At 45.5% G+C, this 20,725-nt stretch overlaps 1 protein-coding gene across 2 annotated transcripts in view; it reads right to left on the bottom strand.

Moving 5' to 3' along the window:
* The window catches only part of BCL7C (BAF chromatin remodeling complex subunit BCL7C), a 32,949-nt gene extending 14,238 nt beyond the window's left edge, over positions 1–18,711 (bottom strand). Inside the window, exons 1-6 of one of the 2 annotated variants that reach the window (XM_017642858.3) lie at positions 18,379–18,701; positions 17,646–17,724; positions 17,207–17,315; positions 16,952–17,113; positions 15,421–15,506; positions 14,701–14,894 (exon numbers count right to left, since the gene is read on the bottom strand). In XM_017642858.3, coding sequence (XP_017498347.1) covers positions 14,769–14,894; positions 15,421–15,506; positions 16,952–17,113; positions 17,207–17,315; positions 17,646–17,724; positions 18,379–18,470 — 654 coding nt within the window. In that variant the 5' untranslated portion in view covers positions 18,471–18,701 and the 3' untranslated portion in view covers positions 14,701–14,768. Of the gene's footprint in view, positions 1–14,700; positions 14,895–15,420; positions 15,507–16,951; positions 17,114–17,206; positions 17,316–17,645; positions 17,725–18,378 lie in introns of those variants that run through there. The other variant, XM_073215303.1, reaches the window with a different exon arrangement.
* Positions 18,712–20,725: the final 2,014 nt, after the last annotated feature.

Below are 20,725 nucleotides of genomic sequence, written 5' to 3'. Positions count from 1 at the left end.
GCTGTTTGTCTTTTGGATGGTGGCGATCCTAACTGTGTGAGGTGATATCTCATTGTGGTTTTAATTTGCATTTCTCTGATGACTAGCAATGTGGAGCATCTTTTCATGTGCCTGTTGGCCATCTGAATTTTTTCTTTGGAGAACTGTCTGTTCAGGTTCTCTGCCCATTTTTTAATTGGATTATTTGCTTTTTGTTTGTTGAGCTGTGTGAGTTCTTTATATATTTTGGATGTCAACCCTTTATCGGATCTGTCATTTATGAATATATTCTCCCATACTGTAGGATGCCTTCCTGTTCTATTGGTGGTGTCCTTTGCTGTACAGAAGCTTTTTAGCTTGATATACTCCCACTTGTTCATTTTTGCTTTTGTTTCCCTTGCCTGGGGAGATATGTTCATAAAAATCTCATGTTTATGTCCAAGAGATTTTTGCCTATATTTTTTTCTAAGAGTTTTATGGTTTCATGACTTACATTCAGGTCTTTGATCCATTTTGAGTCTACTTTTGTGTACGGGGTTAGACAATAATCCAGTTTCATTCTCTTGCATGTAGCTGTCCAGTTTTGCCAACACCAGATGTTGAAGAGGCTATCATTTTCCCCATTGTATGTCCATGGCTCCTTTATTGTATATTAATTGACCATATATGCTTGGGTTAATATCTGGACTCTCTATTCTGTTCCACTGGTCTGTTCTTGTGCCAGTACCAAATCGTCTTGATTACTGTGGCTTTGTAATAGAGCTTGAAGTTGGGAAGCGAGACGCCCTCTGCTTTATTCTTCCTTCTCAGGATTGCTTTGGCTATTGGGGGTCTTTTGTGGTTCCGTATGAATTTTAAAACTATTTGTTCCAGTTTGTTGAAGAATGCTGTCGGTATTTTGATAGGGATTGCATTGAATCTGTAGATTGCTTTAGGCAGGATGGCCATTTTGACAATATTAATTCTGCCTATCCAAGAGCAGGGATGAATTTCCATTTATTAGTGTCCTCTTTAATTTCTCTCAAGAGTATCTTATAGTTTTCAGGGTATAGGTCTTTCATTTCCTTTGTTAGGTTTATTCCTAGGTATTTTATTCTTTTTGATGCAATTGTGAATAGAATTGTTTTCCTGATTTCTCTGCTAGTTCATTGTTAGTGTATAGGAATGCAACAGATTTCTGTGCATTAAGTTTGCATCCTGCAACTTTACTGAATTCAGATATTAGTTCTAGTAGTTTTGGAGTAGATTCTTTATTCCCTTGTTTCTTATACTCTATTCACTTGAGTTACTTCCTTAACCCACTTGTTCACACTAGATTACAATTAACATCTTAAAACAATCTAGTTCACATGAAAACCAACTTAATTTCAGTAGTATACAAAACTTTGTTCCTTTATGTCTGTTTCCTCACTCCTACCTTGTGCTATTATTGTCATCAAGTTACATCTTTATGTAAGTCCATAAACACAGTTTTACAATTATTGCTTTTTGTTGTCTTTAAAACATATAAAAGAAAAAATGTAAACAAAAAAATCACTTATACTGTCTTTTCTGTGGACCTATATAATTCCCTTTATTGGAAATTTATTTTTTTTTCATGTAGATGTGAATTACTATCTAGTCCTTTCATTTCAGCCAGGACTCCCTTTGTATTTCTTTTTTTTTTTAACCTTTTTTTTAAGAACATTATGTTTACTGGGCTCCCCCCTTCACCAAGTCCCCCACACATACGCCTTCACAGTCACTGTCCATCTGCATAGTAAGATGCTGTAAAATCACTACTTGTCTTCTCTGTGTTGCACAGCCCTTCCCGTGCCCCCCACATGCTAATCGTAATGCCCTCTTTCTTTTTCCCTGCCCTTATCCCTCCCTTCCAACCCATCCTCCCCAGTTCCTTTCCCTTTGGTAACTGTTAGTTCATTCTTGGGTTCTATGATTCTGCCGTTGTTTTGTTCCTTCGGTTTTCCTTTGTTCTTATACTCCACATATGAGTGAAATCATTTGGCACTTGTCTTTCTCCGCCTGGATTATTTCACTGAGCATAATACCCTCTAGCTCCATCCATGTTGTTGCGAATGGTAGGATCTGTTTTTTTCTTATGGCTGAGTAATATTCCATTGTGTATATGTACCACATCTTCTTTATCCATTCATCTACTGATGGACATTTAGGTTGGTTCCATATCTTGGCTATTGTAAATAGTGCTGCGATAAACACAGGTGCATCTGTCTTTTTCAAACAGGATTGCTGCATTCTTAGGGTAAATTCCTAGAAGTGGATGGGTCAAATGGTATTTCTATTTTGAGCATTGTGAGGAACCTCCATACTGCTTTCCACAATGGTTGAACTAATTTACATTCCCACCATCAGTGTAGGAGGGTTCCCTTTCTCCACAACCTCGCCAACATTTGTTGTTTGTCTTTTCGATGGCGGCGATCCTTACTGGTGTGAGGTGATATCTCATTATGGTTTTAATTTGCATTTCTCTGATGATTAGTGATGTGGAGCATCTTTTCATGTGTCTGTTGGACATCTGGATTTCTTCTTTAGAGAACTGCCTATTCAGCTCCTTTGCCCATTTTTTAATTGGATTCTTTGCTTTTTGTTTGTTGAGGTGTGTGAGCTCCTTATATATTTTGGATGTCAATCCTTTATTGGATCTGTCATTTATGAATATATTCTCCCATACTGTAGGATATCTTCTTGTTCTATTGACGGTGTCCTTTGCTGTACAGAAGCTTTTCAGCTTGATAGAGTCCCACTTGTTCATTTTTGCCTTTGTTTCCCTTGCCCAGGGAGATATGTTCATGAAGAAGTGACTCATGTTTATGTCCAACAGATTTTTGCCTATGTTTTTTTCTAACAGTTTTATGGTTTCATGACTTACATTCAGGTCTTTGATCCACTTCGAATTTACTTTCATTTATCGGGTTAGACAGTGATCCAGTTTCATTCTCTTACATGTAACTGTCCAGTTTTGCCAGCACCATCTGTTGAAGAGACTGTCATTTCCCCATTGTGTGTCCATGGCTCCTTTATTGTATATTAATTGACCATATATGTTTGGGTTAATGTCTGGAGTCTCTATTCTGTTCCATTGGTCTGTGGCTCTGTTCTTGTGCCAGTACCAAATTGTCTTGATTACTGTGGCTTTGTAGTAGAGCTTGAAGTTGGGGAGCGAGGTCCCCCCCACTTTGTTCTTCCTTCTCAGGATTGCTTTGGCTATTTGGGATCTATGCTGGTTCCATATGAATTTTTGAACTATTTGTTCCAGTTCGTTGAAGAATGCTTTTGGTAATTTGATAGGAATTGCATCGAATCTGTATAATGCTTTGGGCAGGATGGCCATTTTGACGATATTAATTCTTCCCAGCCAGGAGCATGGGATGAGTTTCCATTTGTTAGTGACTTCTTTAATTTCTCTTAAGAGTGCCTTGTAGTTTTCAGGGTATATTTCACTTCCTTGGTTAGGTTTATTCCTAGGTATTTTATTCTTTTTGATGCTATTGTGAATGGAATTGTTTTCCTGATTTCTCTTTCTATTAGTTCATTGTTAGTGTATATGAAAGCCACAGATATCTGTGTGTTAATTTTGTATACTGCAAATTTGCTGAATTCCGATATTAGTTCTAGTAGTTTTGCACTGGATTCTTTAGGGTTTTTTATGTACAATATCATGTCATCTGCAAATAGTGACAGTTTGACTTCTTCTTTACCAATCTGGATTCCTTGTATTTCTTTGTTTTGTCTGATTGCCGTGGCTAGGACCTCCAGTACTATGTTGAATAACAGTGGGGAAAGTGGGCATCCCTGTCTTGTTCCCGATCTAAGAGGAAAAGCTTTCAGCCTCTTGCTGTTCATTATGATGTTAGCTGTGGGTTTATCATATATGGCCTTTATTATGTTGAGGTACTTGCCCTCTATGCCCATTTTGTTGAGAGTTTTTATCATGAATGGATGTTGAATTTTGTCGAATGCTTTTTCAGCATCTATGGAGATGATCATGTCCATTTTGTCCTTCTTTTTGTTGATGTGGTGCATGATGTTGATGGATTTTTTAATGTTGTACCATCCTTGCATCCCTGGGGTGAATCCCACTTGGTCATGGTGTATGATCCTCTTGATGTATTTTTTAATTTGATTTGCTAATATTTTGTTGAGTATTTTTGCATCTACATTCATCAGGGATATTGGTCTGTAGTTTTCTTTTTTGGTGGGGTCTTTGCCTGGTTTTGGTATTAGGGTGATGTTGGCTTCATAGAATGAGTTTACGAGTACTCCCTCCTCTTCTATTTTTTGGAAAACTTTAAGGACAATAGGTATTGTCTTCTCTGTATGTCTGATAAAATTCCAAGGTAAATCCATCTGGCCCGGGGGTTTTGTTCTTGTGTAGTTTTTTTATTACCGCTTCAATTTTGTTGCTCGTAATTGGTCTGTTAAGATTTTCTGTTTCTGTCTGGGTCAGTCTTGGAAGGTTGTATTTTTCTAGGAAGTTGTTCATTTCTCCTAGGTTTTCCAGCTTGTTAGCATATAGGTTTTCATAGTATTCTTTAATAATTCTTTGTATTTCTGTGGGGTCCGTTGTGATTTTTCCTTTCTCATTTCTGATTCTGTTGATGTGTGTTGACTCTCTTTTTCTCTTAATAAGTCTGGCTAGAGGCTTATCTATTTTGTTTATTTTCTTGAAGAACCAGCTCTTGGTTTCATTGATTTTTGTCTATTGTTTTATTCTTCTCAATTTTATTTATTTCTTCTCTGATCTTTATTATGTCCGTCCTTCTGCTGACCTTAGACCTCATTTGTTCTTCTTGTTCCAATTTCGATAATTGTGACATTAGACTATTCATTTGGGATTTTTCTTCCTTCTTTAAATATGCCTGGATTGCTATATACTTTCCTCTTAAGACTGCTTTTGCTGTGTCCCACAGTAGTTGGGGCTTAGTGTTGTTGTTGTCATTTGTTTCCATATATTGCTGGATCTCCATTTTGATTTGGTCATTGATCCATTGATTATTTAGGAGCATGTTGTTAAGCCTCCATGTGTTTGTGAGCCTTTTTGCTTTCTTTGTACACTTTATTCCTAGTTGTATACCTTTGTGGTCTGAAAAGTTGGTTGGTAGGATTTCAATCCTTTGGAATTTACTGAAGCTCTTTTTACGGCCTAGTATGTGGTCTATTCTGGAGAATGTTCCATGTGCACTTGAGAAGAATGTGTATCCTGTTGCTTTTGGATGTAGAGTTCTATAGATGTCTATTAGGTCCATCTGTTCTAGTGTGTTGTTCAGTGCCTCTGTGTCCTTACTTATTTTCCTTTTGTATTTCTTGTAGGACAATTCTGCTGGAAGCAAATTCTTTCTGTTTTTATTTATCTGGGAATGTCTTAATTTTTCATTATCTTTTAAAGATATTTTGTTGGATGTAGATTTCTTGGTTTACAGTTTTGTTCTTTCAGCATTTTGAATATGTTATCCTACTGCCTTCTGGCCTCCATAGTGTCTAATAAGAAGTCAAATGTTAATCTTATTGAGGATCCCCTGCACATAGTGAGTTGCCTTTTCTCTTGCTGCTTTTAATATTCTCTCTTTGTCTTTCTACAATTTGACTATGATCTGAATTGTCTCGATGTGATTCGTTTATCCTGCTTTGAACTTCTTGGACGTAAAGATTAATGGAGTTTTCTGTTTTGTTTTAAATAAAATGTGAGAAGCTTCTATCCATTATTTCTTCAAATATTTTTTCCCCCTTTCCTCTCCTAGAGTCCTAGAGGACTCTCATTATATGCATATTTGTACCCTTGATGGTGTCCCACCAGTCTCTGGTGTGCTATTCATTTCTTCATTCTTTTTTGTGTGTCCCTGAGATTGAGTAATATCAATTCCCACCTTCAAGTTTGCTGATTTTTCTGCCAAGTCAAAACTGATAGAGCCCCTTAAGTTAATCTTTCATTTCAGTTACTGTTCTTTTATACATTTTAACTCCAGAGTTTCTGTTTTTTCAACATAAATATATTTCTACCTACTTATTAATTTCTCTATTTGGCAAGACACCATTCTCATACTTTCAAATTTTTAGATATGGTTTCCTTTACTTTGCTGAATATATGTATAAAACTGTTTAAAGCCTTTGTCTAGTAACTTTAGTGTCTGGGCTTCTTCAGGAAGTTTCTCTTTTGACTGCTTTCTCCCTTTGCATGAGCCATACTTTCCTGTTTCTTTGCATGTCTCATAATTTTTTACTGAAAGTGACATCTTAAATACTATAATGTGTGAACTCTGAAAATCAGATTCTTCCCCTCTTCAGGCTTTGTTGTTGCTGCTGTTTTGTTTTTTGTTAGTGACTTTTTTGTAGACTAATTCGGTAAAGTCTGTATTATTTATTTGTGGCCACTAAAGTCTGTATTCAATTAGCTTAGTGGTCAGCTAATGGTTGGACAAAGATTTCCTTAAATGCCTTCAACCAGTAAGTTTCCTCATCTTTTCTAGGGGTCTCTATGTTTGTTTGCACAACACTGCTTTAATCTTCACTTCCTGCTTGCACAGCGCCTCCAGGTCAGCTATAGGTGAGAGCTTAAGGTCTTCTCAGGTCTGTCCTGACATGCTTTCAAGGACCATCTAAGAATTCCCAGGGATATTTCAGAGCTTTTCAAAGCCTTAGGGTATCTCATTCCCTAGCTTTTCCTTTTAACTTTTTTTTCTTTAGCATCTTGTTGCCATCAACTGGTATCACCTCAGGCAGCTGTGATGTTAAGCAATTGCCACTGATTATTTGTTAAAATGCTCTAGGGCTGTGTCTGTTATCACAGGAAGAATTCTAAGTCAGGTGAAATACAGAAAAACCCAGAGAGTAGAGCTTTTCAGAGAGGTATCAGACAGGCCAAACAGTGACACTTCTCTGGGGATGGAGCTGAGGAAAATGAAAGGATGCAAAGACACCTGATCCAGGACCCTATCATTTAACTTAGCAGGGTCTGTGAAACCACTCCCTGCCAACCCCCAGATCTTCTCCCAGTGGCAAACTTTTGCCCCTTTGTGAAAGGATTCGGTGTTCTGCTAATATTTCCAAAAACAGATCTGCCAATCAAGTGAGACAAACCTAGGTTTACAACCCTCTCTAGTTCGCCACTGACTTCATCATGATTCTGGATAGAATCGCCCTGCACCTCACTTTTCTTAGTTGTAAAATGTGAGTAACAGCGCCCACCTCAGGAGGCAGTAAGAATGAGAGGATACGCCGGTAGCGCCCCTAACACGCCGCCGTAAACTTTCAGTGGTGGCTTTTATCAGAAATGTCCTTAGACGACTCCTGCAGCAGCAGCGCTAGTCAAGGGATATGGCTTTGACCCCTTTTTCTAGTTAGGGATCCGCCCTAACTAGAAGCTGGTGGAGAAGCGGGCCTCTGCTATTCCAAAGTAAATTCCTCTTTCTGGGTCTGTTTTCGTGACGTTACAACAGGGAAACAGCGGATTCCAGGCTGCAATTTGAAGAAACCTCTGTCCTCGTCTAGCACTAGGATCCTCACGGTTGCATCACAGCAGGGGAACCCCAAGCCCAGAGGAGCTCGGAAGCTGCCCACGGTCAAAACTGCTAGGCCGGCACTCCGAGGACAGGGACACGTCGGCGGAGGCCTGTTCTAGGAGTCCCGGCTATGCCGCCGCAATGCAGGCTGTGCCTTAGAGATAGAACCCCGCACCCAAAGCGCGGCTGCCCGCGGGAAACCCGCGGCGTGCAGGTGAGGGGCCACTGGGACCCGCCCTTCCCTTTGTGACTGCGGGCTACCAGCCGCTGGCACCGGAAGTCCGCCCACGGCCTCTCTAGGACGCCCCGCGTGGCGCTCGGTGCCCTTAACCCTTGCGACGTCGCGGCAAGCTCTCCTCGCGCGCTGCCGCTTCCCAGGCACTCTGCCCGCCTTTGTTTCTTCTGGGCTTCGCAAAGGCTGACGGGAGAAGGGCCTGGGGATCCCATTATACGGACAAGACCAGTGAAGCAGCCGAGCCAGAGCCGGGGCGTCCCGTTATGGGCTGTTGTCATTTATCCCAAATAACCTCCCTACAGCTCCCTCATAATACCTTGAAATACATACATTAAAACTTCAACTGGGGTTATTACAGATTACAACAGATTTTACTTTCTTTTCTTTGGCACTGCATTTCCTACAGTATCTAGAGTGCCTGTGATCCTACGGGTGATGCTAAAAATGAAAGGTTGGAAATAATTCACTTTACAAAAAATTGATTTACATATATCTTGTCACATGCATGCTCTGCACTTGGTTCACATATGGTTCAAAGACAGATGACCCCAAAGATAAGGAAAAGATTATTGGCTCCATGTTTCAAATGAGACAACTAAGGTTTAGATCAGGAAGTGACTTGCCCAAGATCACACAGTACTTTATCAGCTGAATCGGGAAAACCTCCATTCCTATTCTGTGGCCTGACCCTTCACTACAGAGCTGCCTCCTAGAGCTGATAGGAAGAATGGAGGGGAACCACAGAAAAGTCACTGCCAACTGAAAATTGATAGACAAATGTAAGGGAATGGAAAGTAAGTTACTGTGCTCTGCCCTTGGGCTTGCCCAGTGTGGGGCCCTGGGTCACTAACCAGATCCAGCCCTACCTTCACAGCAGGGCAGGGACCCAGTCAAGTGATGTGGGGATTCTGCCTGTTGCTGAGTATGCCTTTTCCAGTTATGCATTTGAAACTAGGAAAACAACCACAAGATGGGTTTGGGGACCCATTGGTCCACTGTGAGATGGACCTGAGCTCAGTGAGGTTTTGGGTCTCAGGGAATCAGAGTTGAATGCTAAAGTACACATGTGACCAGGAGTAGGATTTTGCCAGTGGAGAAAGGGTATGTGCTTGCTTTTGTTCCTTTATTCATTCACCATTAGTGAACACCTACTGTTTACCAGGTACTGCACGAGGCCCTAGGAGGACAGAAATGAACAACATGGCCTTATTCTAGCAGGGGAAATGAGATGTGAGGTTAAAGAGGAAGTACAGTGGCTGACTAGGTTCTGACCTAGTTTGAGGGTCAGGGAACCTTCCTGAAGACTGTGAGATCTAAGCCAAGGCCTGGAAGATAAGTAGGCTTTGGCAAGGAAGAAAGAGAAAGGGAGGAAGGGAAGAGTTTCCCAGACAAAAGAAGCAGCAAGTGATAAGAAGGGAACTAGCCTGGCCAGCCTCAGTGTGTTTAAAGTTCCATGTGTTAGATGGTAGAGAGCTCAGGGGAGGGGGAGAGAGAGGTGGGGGGCCAAATTGAGCAGGTCCTTGTCTGCCATGATGAAGAATTTGGTGGGAGAACTGCATAGGCAAAAGCAGGTGTAAAAGGGTACCTGCCAGACAGAAGGAAGAGAGATAAGTACACTGAAATAGGAAGTGAAGGAAGAGGCTGAAGAGGTGAGCAGAGGCCAGCACCTGGAAGGCCTTGAATGCCTGGCTGCAGAGCTTGGTCATTAGCCTGTAGACCATGCACATGAACATAAATGAGCAGAGTAACACACTAGGTAGTGGTGGGGACTGGTCACTGGAGAGCACATGCCCATCTCCAAGGGCAGCCAGTGCTCCCTACCCCCTGGTAGGTTGGAAGTAGACTTGGCATCTCAGACCTGCCTTATCAAAATAGGGAGTCAGATTTTTATATGAAATTACTTGATTTTAAATGTTGGCAACATATTCAACACCATTTGAGCAAAACAAATCATATCTACAGGCCAGTCACTCCCAAACTTTGTAGCATATCAGATTACCTGTGGAGCTTTTAAAAATACAACTGCCCAAGTCATATACTATATGAATTAAAAAGTCTGGAGGTAGAAGCCAGGCATCAGAATTCATCAGGTGGTTCCAATGGGCAGCAAAGTTTGAGAACCACTGCTATAGGCTTAGTATATCCTTTGGGTTGCCAGGTAAAACCATAGGGAGCCATGGGAAGTTTTAGAGCAGGGAAGGAGCAGATTAACTGAGTTTAGGGAAAATCAGTCTTCATGAGGGATTGTAGTCTACGGCGAGAATGGGCCTAGGGCCATAGGGGCAGTTGTGGGATCCTGCTAGGGTGACTAACTATCCCAGTGTGCCTAGGACTGAGGGGTTCCCCAGGAATGGAACTTGAAGTGCTAAAACCTGAAAGTCCTGGGCCAACCAGGATGCTTGTTCACCCTAGATTCTGCCCCTGTGCCCCTGATATAGTTCTATCTCCACAGATTTCTGGGGGACTGATGCTATAGACTCTACCTTCTAGAAAGGCTCCTGGGAAAAGGCTATTCATCTCCCTGGGCTCTACAGGCTTATGCAGGGGACTAGAGACAGGGAGAGGACCTGGACCATCTGCTGTCCACCAGACAGAGCAATCCTAGTCAAAGCCAAGTCTATGGACTGTAACCCATCGATAGAAAGGAACAAACTACTGATCCAAGCAACAGTATGAATAGTTCTCAATAACATCATGCTGAGTGAAAACAGATGCAAAGGAACACATACTGTATAATCCCATGCATATGAAGCTCTAGAATAGATTAACCTAATCAAAAACAAAATCAGAACAGTGGTGGCCTCTGGGGAGTTGGGGAAGGGTAAGAGGCAACAGGGTGTCGTGATATATGTGATAAGAGTCTGAATTATGCAGATGTATGCATTTGTTAAAAATTATAGAATCACACAGTTAATACCTTTGCATTTTGCTATATGGATACTTAGCCTCGAAGGAAAGACAAATCTGTAAGTAAATACTGGACTCTAGTTAACAACATGCATGCTGAAGTGTTTACAGGTAAGTATAGCATTGTTTGCAAGTTATTTTGAAATGTATCAAGAAAATGATAGGTTGGTAGATGGATGCATATGGCTTGTGATGAAGCAAATACAGAAGTTATAGAATCTAGGTGGTGGGTATATATACATGGGTATTACCTGAACAATTCTTCCAATTTCACTGTGTTTAAAATTTTTTATAATAGAATATTAGGGGGAAAAAAACTCTAAATTTTATCATGTTACTCATCTGCTCAACCCCTTCAATAGCTCTTCATCTCACCTGGAGTAAAAGCAAGGTCCTGACCATAACCTCCAAGCAGGATGATCCTACATTCTGGTTTTCCCAGGTTTCCCCTATTGTCTGGGCTTAATTATTAATCTGTCCTCTTTATTCTTAAAATTTGAATGATAGATATGTTCCTGCCCTGCCTGTGAGGTCCTACCTGACCCCACCGCCCACTGCTCTCTCCCTCCCTCCCCCTGCTTCAGAGGTACTGATCTCATTTCCAGGCACACTCCCCCTTAGGGCTCTTCCTTCTGCCTAGAATGCCCTTCTCCCAGATACCTGCATGGCTCTCTCACTTTCTTCAAGCTTTTCTTCAAATGTCTCCATAGGCCTCCCCTGAGCTCCCTATTTAAACTTGTAGTCTGCTCTTTCCCCATCTCCCTTACTCAGTTTTCGCAAAGTACTTATAACTTCTTACATGTGGTATCATTTACTGAAGGTAAACTCTGTGAAGGCAAGGACTTTTTTTTTCTGTTTTGTTTATGCTTTATCCCCAGGGCCTAGAATAGTGCCCAGCAAACTGGAAGGGCAAGATAAACGTTACTCTGAATAAAGGAATTCCCCCACTCTCAATCTGTCTCTTTCTAAAGAGCAAAGCCAATGCAGATCACCACAAGGCAGCACCTAATGCTCATGAAAGGGCAGAGGAGGGGGAGGGGGCAGAGGTCATGAGGAAAGGAGAAAAGACATCACCAGGAAGCTGAGGTTTGAAAAACATCTCCCAGATGAAGAGGGCATGACAGGAGCAGTCCCGGCCCAGCAAATAGCATGAGCAAAGCCCTAGAGAGGAGACACAACAGAGTGCACTTGGGGACAATTATGAGCAGTTCTCAGGGTGACTGTGCAGGGATGGGGTGGGGTGATAAGGCACAGGCTCCATCCTGCAGTTAATGAGAATGGGAGGTTTTCACTGGGGCAGAATCATCAGCAGATTTGGCTTTCGGAGGCTGCCCACCTTCTCAGTGGGAATTACCTAGGACAGAGACTCAACAGGATATGGTGGCTCACAGAACCCTGTGTTCTGGGTGCTCTAATCTTGGCCAACTCCTGGGATTGTGGGGCCATTTCTGGGCATAGGGGGTGGTGGGGACAGGATGAGAGGAGGATGAGGCTGAGGGTCTGTGGGACATCCAGTGGAGATATCATGCACGCATTTGGCTCTTTGAGTCTGGAGGTAGGAGGCAGAACTTAGAGGAAGAGACTTGGAAACTGTTAATTCAAGAAGTAGGTGGGACCTGGCAGGAAGCATGTTCATGAAGGGAAGAGCTAGGTTCACAGATATTTAAGGAATCAGGATGAGGAGAGAGTGGAAGCATGAGAGAGGGAAAGAGAATGGGGGAAGAGGCGAGGGCCTGAGGCCAGGGGTGAAGTTATTCCTAAAAGAGAGTATGGACATTGGAGAGGGTGTGGAATGTGAGGGGAGGTGGGGAGGACATGGCAAGGTGATGACCAGGGTGTGGAGGGAAGAGGTGGCTTTTAAACAAGGTCACAGAGTGGACTGTAGAGAGGGTGAGGGCAGGCCTAGGCTAGCAATTGCCTGGGTTCTGGGGTCAGAACCTTTCAAGGCTGCCCAGAAATGGACTCCTTCTGCCCAGTCTCACTGACAAATGAGTCTCTGGCCTCTATCCCTAAATCCTCATCTGTAAAATGGGGTAAAAGGAAAAGCATCTGCCATTTATTGAGTACTTACTGTGTGTCAAGCCAAGAATTCTCTCTCCATGTAGTGCCTCACTTAATCCTCACAATAGTCTCACCAGGTTGTTACTATTATCCCTATTTTACAGATGAGAAAATTAGGCACAGAGAGGTTAAGTCATCGCTCAAGTCACACAGCAAATGAACGGAGATGCTGAGATTCAAATCCTGAGCCTGAATTCTGGGACTTAATACCATACTATTAACCTATAAAAAGCACTTTACAGTTTACAGAGTACTCTTATCACCTCATAGGATGGTTGAGGGGAATAATGAGATGACCACCACATCCAGTAAATGGCTGTGATTATTACCATGTGTAGCAGGCTGACAATGGCCTGCGAAGTTGTCCACACCCTAATCCCCAGGACCTGTGAATATGTTATTTAATGAGGCAGAGGAGGTTTTGTAGATGTGATTAAGGATCTTCAAGTGGGGAAGAGTATCCTGGATCATCCAGGTGGGCCCAATGCAATTACAAAGATCTTAGGCAGAAGAGGCAGAGGAGATGTGATGATGGAAGCAGAGGTGGAGAGATGGGAGGATGCTAGGCTGCTGGACTTGAAGACGGAGGGAGGGGCCACAAGGCAAGGAACACAGGTGGTCTGTGAAAGCTGGAAAAGGCAGGGAGACAGACACTCCCCTACAGCTCTGGAAGGCACCAGCCCTGCTGATGCCTTGACTTTATTTTAGCCCAATGAGACTAATTTTGGACTTCTGACCTCCAGAATGGTAAGATAATAAATTTGTGTTGTTTTAAACCACTAAATTTATTGTAATTCATTATAGTAGCAACAGGAAATGAATATACCACATCACTGCACAATTGGCTCCCCTGGCCAGTCCTGGCTCAACTATTACTACTGCAGCTGCTATGAGGAAACACCCTGACGTTTTTTAATAGCTCTTTAAAGTTCCAACTTGCTCCTCTCTGAACCTCAGTTTCTTCCTTTGTTAAAAATAGAAATAGTGCTAATACATCTGACTAAATCTCTTTTAGGCTCAGAGTGAAGTAACCTACTATTATTTGAAGGTTTCAAAAGCCACTGGGGTAGATGAGGCCTAGTTATTGTCCTCACTGTTCAAATGAACACACTAAGGCTTAGAGGGGAAATGGCCTGTGTAGAGCCACACAACTAGTGAGTAAATAGAGCCAGGACTTGAACCAGGACTTCTGACTCCAGATGTACCACACAAGGGTTCATGCCTTAGGTGCCACCTCCTCAGAGAAGCCTCAGCCAATTCATTTATTCATTTGTTCATCAAACAGTCGCTACAACTGCTCTATGCCCAGTGTGGTGCTAGGTATGGCTGGGCACCAAGTTCTCCCCTCAGGAGCCCACAGCCTAATGGTCAAGACAAACACACAAACCAATCATCCCAAACAGCCTGAAATACCGAGACAAAATGAGGGAAGCACAGCGGGTTGTGGTAGCCCAAAAGAGTGAAAACTGACTGAGCCTGTGATCAGGAAAGGCTTCCTAGAGGAGGTGGTACTTGAGCTGAGGGTATGTTAGACTCAACCAGAGTGTCAACAGGAGTTCCAGTGGAGGAATGGCTAAACAGTAGCAGGGAAGCATGATGCTATAAGCTTCCCGAGGGCAGGGAATGGGTTGGGTCATCCCAGATCCCCAAATCCCTCTGGGCCTCCATGTTCCTACGTATGAACAGGAATCATGGGACTAGCTGCGCAGAGCTTTGGTAATTGCTGGGCTCAGGGAAAAGTGAAGCAGGAAGAGGGGTCCTGGGATTCTCTGAGGAGGAGGGTTAAAGGTCACTAAGGATCAAAGGTAAGGAGGACAGGGAGGATGGAGGGAGTGTTAGGGAGGCAGGGTCCTGGCTCAAGCCCCCATTCCATGTCTGACTCACGGCATAACTGTAGGAAGGTCCTCTTAGAGCCTTAGTGACCCCATCTGAGAAATGGAGCACGAGACAAAACTGTCTCCAAAGACCCTCTCCATCCCAAAGGGGAAATGACATGACACAAAATTACAAAAGGGTCTTTATTTGTAAAAAGCCAAAGGAGCCCCTGGGGTGACAGCAGGCAGACCGGCTTCTCAGGGGTCAGGGGCATTTGGGCAGATGCGCTTGAGTTGGGGGGCGCCCTCCGAGTCCTCTGTGTCACCCTGGGCTGCCTCAGGGACAGGTGGCACTGGCTCAAAGACAGGGTAAGCTTCGGGGGCCTAAAGAGGAAGGGCGATAGATGTGAGCTCCACCCAAACCCAGGAGTGTAGAATCCTAGCCTCTGCCTTGTCCAGAGCCTCCCTCCACTCCACTCCCCTCCCGGGCTAAGGACCTAGGATGCAGATGAAGTAGGACACTGGAAACAACACCGTTTTGAGGGAAGAAGTTGATATTCGATATTTGTGAAAAATGCATCAAGGTAGTCCTTGTGGGAAAAGTCAGAAGTTTTTGAAGGACTTTCTTAAGCTAACTTTATAGTTTAGGATATATATTTTTAAAAAAACGTGGAGTACCATAATCTTTTCAGGCTTTTAATGGTCTTAAATCAGCCCCTACCCAGCCCTCAGGACGTTGCCTTAAAACACCTTTTTCTTTTCAGTCCCAAGAGCCCAGCCTCTGAGCCTTTAGCTGTGTTTGAGGTCTGTTTCCCACCGGCACCTCAGGAGTGCAGCCCCCAAGCCTTGGCTGCCCCAGAGCTCTCATTCCCTCAATGACCCAGGAGTCCAGCCTTCTGGTCTCTCTCACCTCAGCCTCCACCAATTCTGGAACAGGCTCCTCCTTGGTCAGCATTGGGGGTTCATCGGTGCTGCCTGAAGTTGTGGCCCCGGGATCTGGAAGGTCAAGTTAACAGACATTCCCTGAGGTGCTGCCCTGGGACATGGCACAGACCAGGGGAGATACAAATGCCAATCACATAAGCCCAGGGGCTGAGGGAGCACTCAGGAGGGAGCCAGCAACCTGATTATAACCCAGGAAGAAGACAAGGGAAGGATATTTAGGGGGGATCTTGACAGGTGAGTAGGCTTTCATCAGGTAGACAAATGGGGAGGTAGAGCACATTCAGGCAGAGGGAACATAGAGTAGATTCTGGGGTTGGACTGCCTGGGTTCAAATCCAGACCTTGGGCAAATGACTTAATTTCTCTGGGTCTCAGTTTCCCCATCTGTAAAACAGGGATAATGATAGTAATTACCATATGAGACTGCTATGAGGATTAAATGAGAGAATATAGGTAAAGGCCTTAGCATAGTGTCTGGCACATAGTAAGAGCTCAATAAATGCCAATTATTGTTTTTATATTAGTAAAGGTATACAAGTACATGGCACAATCTAGACATCCCATAGGCCCAAGTCATGTTGTTCTTGGAAGAGAACAAGGTTTCAGGGAATAGTTCACAAAGGGCCAGAGTGCCATGCTGAGGAGTCACAGGCCACAGGGAGCCACTGAAGTCTTTGAAGCAGAAAAATGACCCTGTCAAAACCGTGCTTTAAAAGAAGTTCTGGCGGTTGTGTGGAGGCAACTGGAGGAGAGGAGATGCATGAGGAGGCTGGAGCTGGATGTGGGTGAGAGGTGACAGAACCTGGGGAGGGAGAGGAAAGTAGACACATTTGGAAGGTGGTTCTGACCAAACAGGGAATTAACTATATGGAAGAAAGAGGAGCTGAGGATTCAAGGTGCTGGCCCAGGGTGCTGGTTCACCATCTGTGTGAGCTTGGGCAGCTTACTTAACTTCTCTGGGTTTCAATTTCTTATCCACAAATGGGGATCATAATGCTCAAAGGGTTGTCGTGAGGATTAAATGAAATAAAACATACACAATGTTTAGAAGGGCACCTGGCACAGTGGGAGCCCAATAAGTACTACTGTTATTATCACTTGTTATGAATCACTTATACGAGTATCACTATTTGCTCCTCCACAAATATTTATTGAGTGCCTACTGTATGTCCCCCATTGTTCGAAGGATACAGTAGTGAACAAGATCAATATGAGCCCAATGTTCAAGAAGCTGACATGAGGTGGGAGTGAGGGAGAAACTTAAGTAATAAAAAGTTAAGTGTACATGAAAATCTCAGATGGTGATAACTTATCTACAGACCAGAAGAAGCCAGAGGAATGAGACAGAGTCCCCAGAGGTAGTGTGGTGACTTTCCAAAGGAGTCAGGGAAGGCATCCCTGAGGAGGCAACACAGGATGGGAAGCAGGTGCAGGGGTAAGCTGATGGTTTCAACTTTGGAGAAGACAAGACTCAGAGGAGGGGGCTCCTGGTCCTACCTCTCTCCTGGCCCAGTTGTGGGGGCTGAGCATCCTCTGGGACCCCTTCCGGTGGTCCAGCCGGTGATACAGGGCAGCTGGGCTGGGGAGTGCCTCCAGGGCTGGGCTCAGTGCCCTTTTGCAGGGAACTTTCTGAATGGAAACTCTGGTTACTGTTATCATCTGTGGAAGCAGAAGCCAAAATAGTTGGACCTGGAAGCCCCTAATCTCTTGCCTCAATCCCCACAGTTCCCAAATCCCAGGATCCCTACATACCATTGAGATCAAGCAGGATGAGAGGGCCACCCACTCTGGGACTGGCACCCCTGCCCCGCCGCTCCCGGCCTCGGGATCTCTCTGCCCCGACACCTGCCCTCCGGCGCTCCTGTGGGTTAGAAGGGTAAGGGTCAGAGGCAGAGTTCTACTTAGTGTTTACAAAGTCCCCATTGTACAAATAAGGAAACTGAGGCACAGAGAAATAAAATTCCCTGCATGAGGTGTCACAAGTTGGCACACTGGCTTAGGTCTTGAACTCTGGGTTCCGAATGAAGCAGCAAAAAGGGAGAAGGGGGTGGAGTTGCTAGTAATTTTTAACATCTGTCTGAGTTGCTGCACTTGAGAACTCAGAGTGGGGCCTGGAGGTGGAGGCCTGGGTGGGTAGAGGATTGCCTGAGGTCCCACAGATGCAGGGCCTGGTGTGGGGGAGCTCGCTCACCTCCTCCTGGGGGTCCACCACTGGCACCCACTTGAAGATTCGAAGGGAAGTGTCGCCCACAGTCACCCAGCGCTTCTCCCTGTGGGAGGGTGAGGGACTAAGTCAGAAAGGCCCCACGAGAGGGCCCCCCAGAAGCTGGACACATCTGGGGATACCCGTGAAGGTGGGGGGTGATGCACAAGGGAGGGGGCAATTTTGCTAATGGGGCATAGTTAGAGGTAGAGAGCACTGCAGATTCCAGATGGGGGTGCTTCTGGAGACCAGACAGGTGAGTAGGCTTTCATCAGGTAGACAAATGGGGAGGTAGAGCACATTCAGGCAGAGGGAACATAGAGTAGATTCTGGGGTTGGACTGCCTGGGTTCAAATCCAGACCTTGGGTTCAAATCCAGACCATAGCTCTGCAGACACCTGGGGCATACATAGGGAGCAAGGCTTAGGACCTCGCTGGGGACCATAGCAATGAAGATCCCAGCCACACTTGCCTGAGGAGTGTCAAAGCTTCAGGGGGCGGGGCATAAATGAGCGCTCCTGCTCTGGGAGGGCACCGCTGGGGAGCACGCTTTGTAGACCCCAGGGTGTAGCCAGAAGGGGGAAAGAGCTCTGCAGATCCAGGGCGCAGCTGAGGGGCACACCTAACACCTGGACACCACAGCTAGCGAAGGGAGGGTAGAAGCATTTGGGAGAGGAGTGGTCCCGCCATGTCCTGTCCCTGGTCCCCAGAAAGCGCTCACCATCTCCGGACCTTCTCGATGGTCGCCATCACCTTCTTGATGTCATCCTTGGCCCGGCTCCGGGTCTCAGCCCGCACGGTCCGGCCGGCCATGCTGGCGGGTTGGGGCCGAGGCCGAGCCCGCAGCTGGACCGCCTCCCGTCCGGCAGGCTCAGGCTTGGCGCCAGACCCGGGAGCCTCTCACTGGGCCTGCCGTCCCTCCAGGAGTTAGCCGCGCCCTCCCTAGCTCCCCAACTCCTCCGCAAGTCCCCGCCCCGCTTCCTGCCGCCGCGCCCCGCCCCGGCCCGGCCCGGAGCGGCCAGGAGGCGCGGACAGCCAGAGCCCAGGCCTGCCCGCCGGCCGGCCCCGCCCCGCCCCGCCCGGGCCCGCCCTCTCGGGGCGCCCGGACGCGCAGCGCCCCCTGCCCGCTGCCGCGAGTGAGGGTTGGGGCAGCTCCACCACTGGACGCGCGACGCTGGGCGGAGATGGTGCGTTCAGACCACGTGCGCTCTGGGAGCGCGAGAGTGTCCGTGTCTCTAAGTGCGTCCGCTGCGCGTGGCGGTCCCTGGGATGCTGTGTGGAGGGACTGTGTGTCCACCCTCGCCGAGCTGGCTGCCTCTGTCCTAGTCTTCTTTCAGCCAGACATGCATTCAGTTGTCTATTAGCTGAATGCCAAATGCGTGCCCGACGCTGCAAATAGGAGAGTGAGTCTCCACCCATCAGAATGACTAAAATGAGAGTGACGGGCCATAGCAAGTGTAAGCAAAGTAGAGCAACTGGACCTCTCATATTTCTGGGGGAATGTAAATTGGTAGAGATCAAGACCAAAAAACTGTACTGGAATGTTCATAACACTATTCATAATAGCGTCAAACAGGAAAACAACCCAGCAAGTGGAGAGTGAAAAATGAATTGCAGCCTTTTCACACCATGGACACAGCAAGGAGAGTGATTGATGTCTGCTACACCCAACAACCGCTACAAGTCCCATGAAAGAAGTCAGATACAACCGTACACACTGCGTGATTCCATTTATATGAAGTTCAAAATAGACAAAACGAATTTATTATGTGGGACCTCAAGATAGTGGTTGCCCTTAAGACTGGAAGGAGCTAGGAGGGCTCTGGACGCCAGATATTCAATCTGGTGCTGTTTCCCTGGGCATATTTATTCCGAAAATTCACCGAACTGTACACTTATGATGCATGCATTTTTCCTATGTATCTTATATTCACTGAAGTTTTACTTAAAATGAGTGTGTCTTGATTTTATTTGAGGCTGTGTTTGCCAGCAGATATGTCCAAATTTATGTTACTATGTGTGCCTGTTTTTCAACGGTGTGGCTATGGTGTCTGTTGTGGTGTGACTATGTCCAGAGAGGTTAAGATGTAGGAGGGTGAGTATGACCACATTTCAGGAGCCAAAGTGCTGGGGTAAAATCCCCACTCTGCTTGTCCAGTGACCTTGGACGAGTCACTTATCTCTATTTCCTCAACTACAACATAAAAGAAAGTTAAGATGTCTATAGCTCTTAGTGCAATGCCTTGCATATAGTAAATGCCCAATAAATATTCACTGTTAATAAGTAGTGATTGTGGCTCCTACCAATAGCAGAGTTTCAACTGCACCTGCTGTGCCTTTCATCCTACATTCTTGCAGTTTTCGGCTCATCGTAATATTCTCACAGACATATATGCCTCCTTCCCGGTGCCTTTACTCACAAATTCTGCTGTGGATGGTCTCCCCTATCAGACTGTGAGCTCCTCAGGGAGCCAGAGACCAAGTACAGATGGGATCGTCTCTAGATCCCAGAGCCCAGGACAGAGTGAGTGCTTGGGAACCGTTTGTGGGGATAAGTAAATGTATACAGTCTTTTCAGCATTTGCACCACGTCAGAGGGGTTGACGTGTGGATGTGACCGTCTCTGAAGCTTGTTCCGGTGTGATAATGAAGTCTGTAAGCAGTAGATGTAGATGTGTCAGAGGGGTTCCCTTACTGGGTCTGGTACTGTGAGGTGAGGTGGGCTATCTGTTCCTCTCCTAATATCTGTGACACTGAAAGCGGGAGCAAGAAGTATCTAAGATAGGCCAGGAGGTGTTTGTTTGAGCAGGTGTGGCTCCAGCCTGAGGGCTCCCATTGTGGCGTCTCGAGTGCCCGGCTCCCCCACCGCAACCAAGAAGGAGGGCCAGCACTTTCCTGTCCTGCCAGCTGCGCCCTCTCTTATATCCCTACCCCCGTTTTCTCCAAAAAGCAGCCCAGGCGCCTAGCCTTGCTCCAGGTGGAGCCTGGGCCTCCTTCTCCTGGCGGGACGCAGAACTGCCTCCTAGTCTCCGGCATCCCCACCCTCGAGGTCCCTAGTCCACCTTGCT

The sequence above is a fragment of the Manis javanica genome, chromosome 10 (genome assembly GCF_040802235.1).
Source record: "Manis javanica isolate MJ-LG chromosome 10, MJ_LKY, whole genome shotgun sequence".
Classification (NCBI taxonomy): domain Eukaryota; kingdom Metazoa; phylum Chordata; class Mammalia; order Pholidota; family Manidae; genus Manis; species Manis javanica.
This window is presented reverse-complemented; position numbering and strand designations above follow the sequence as displayed.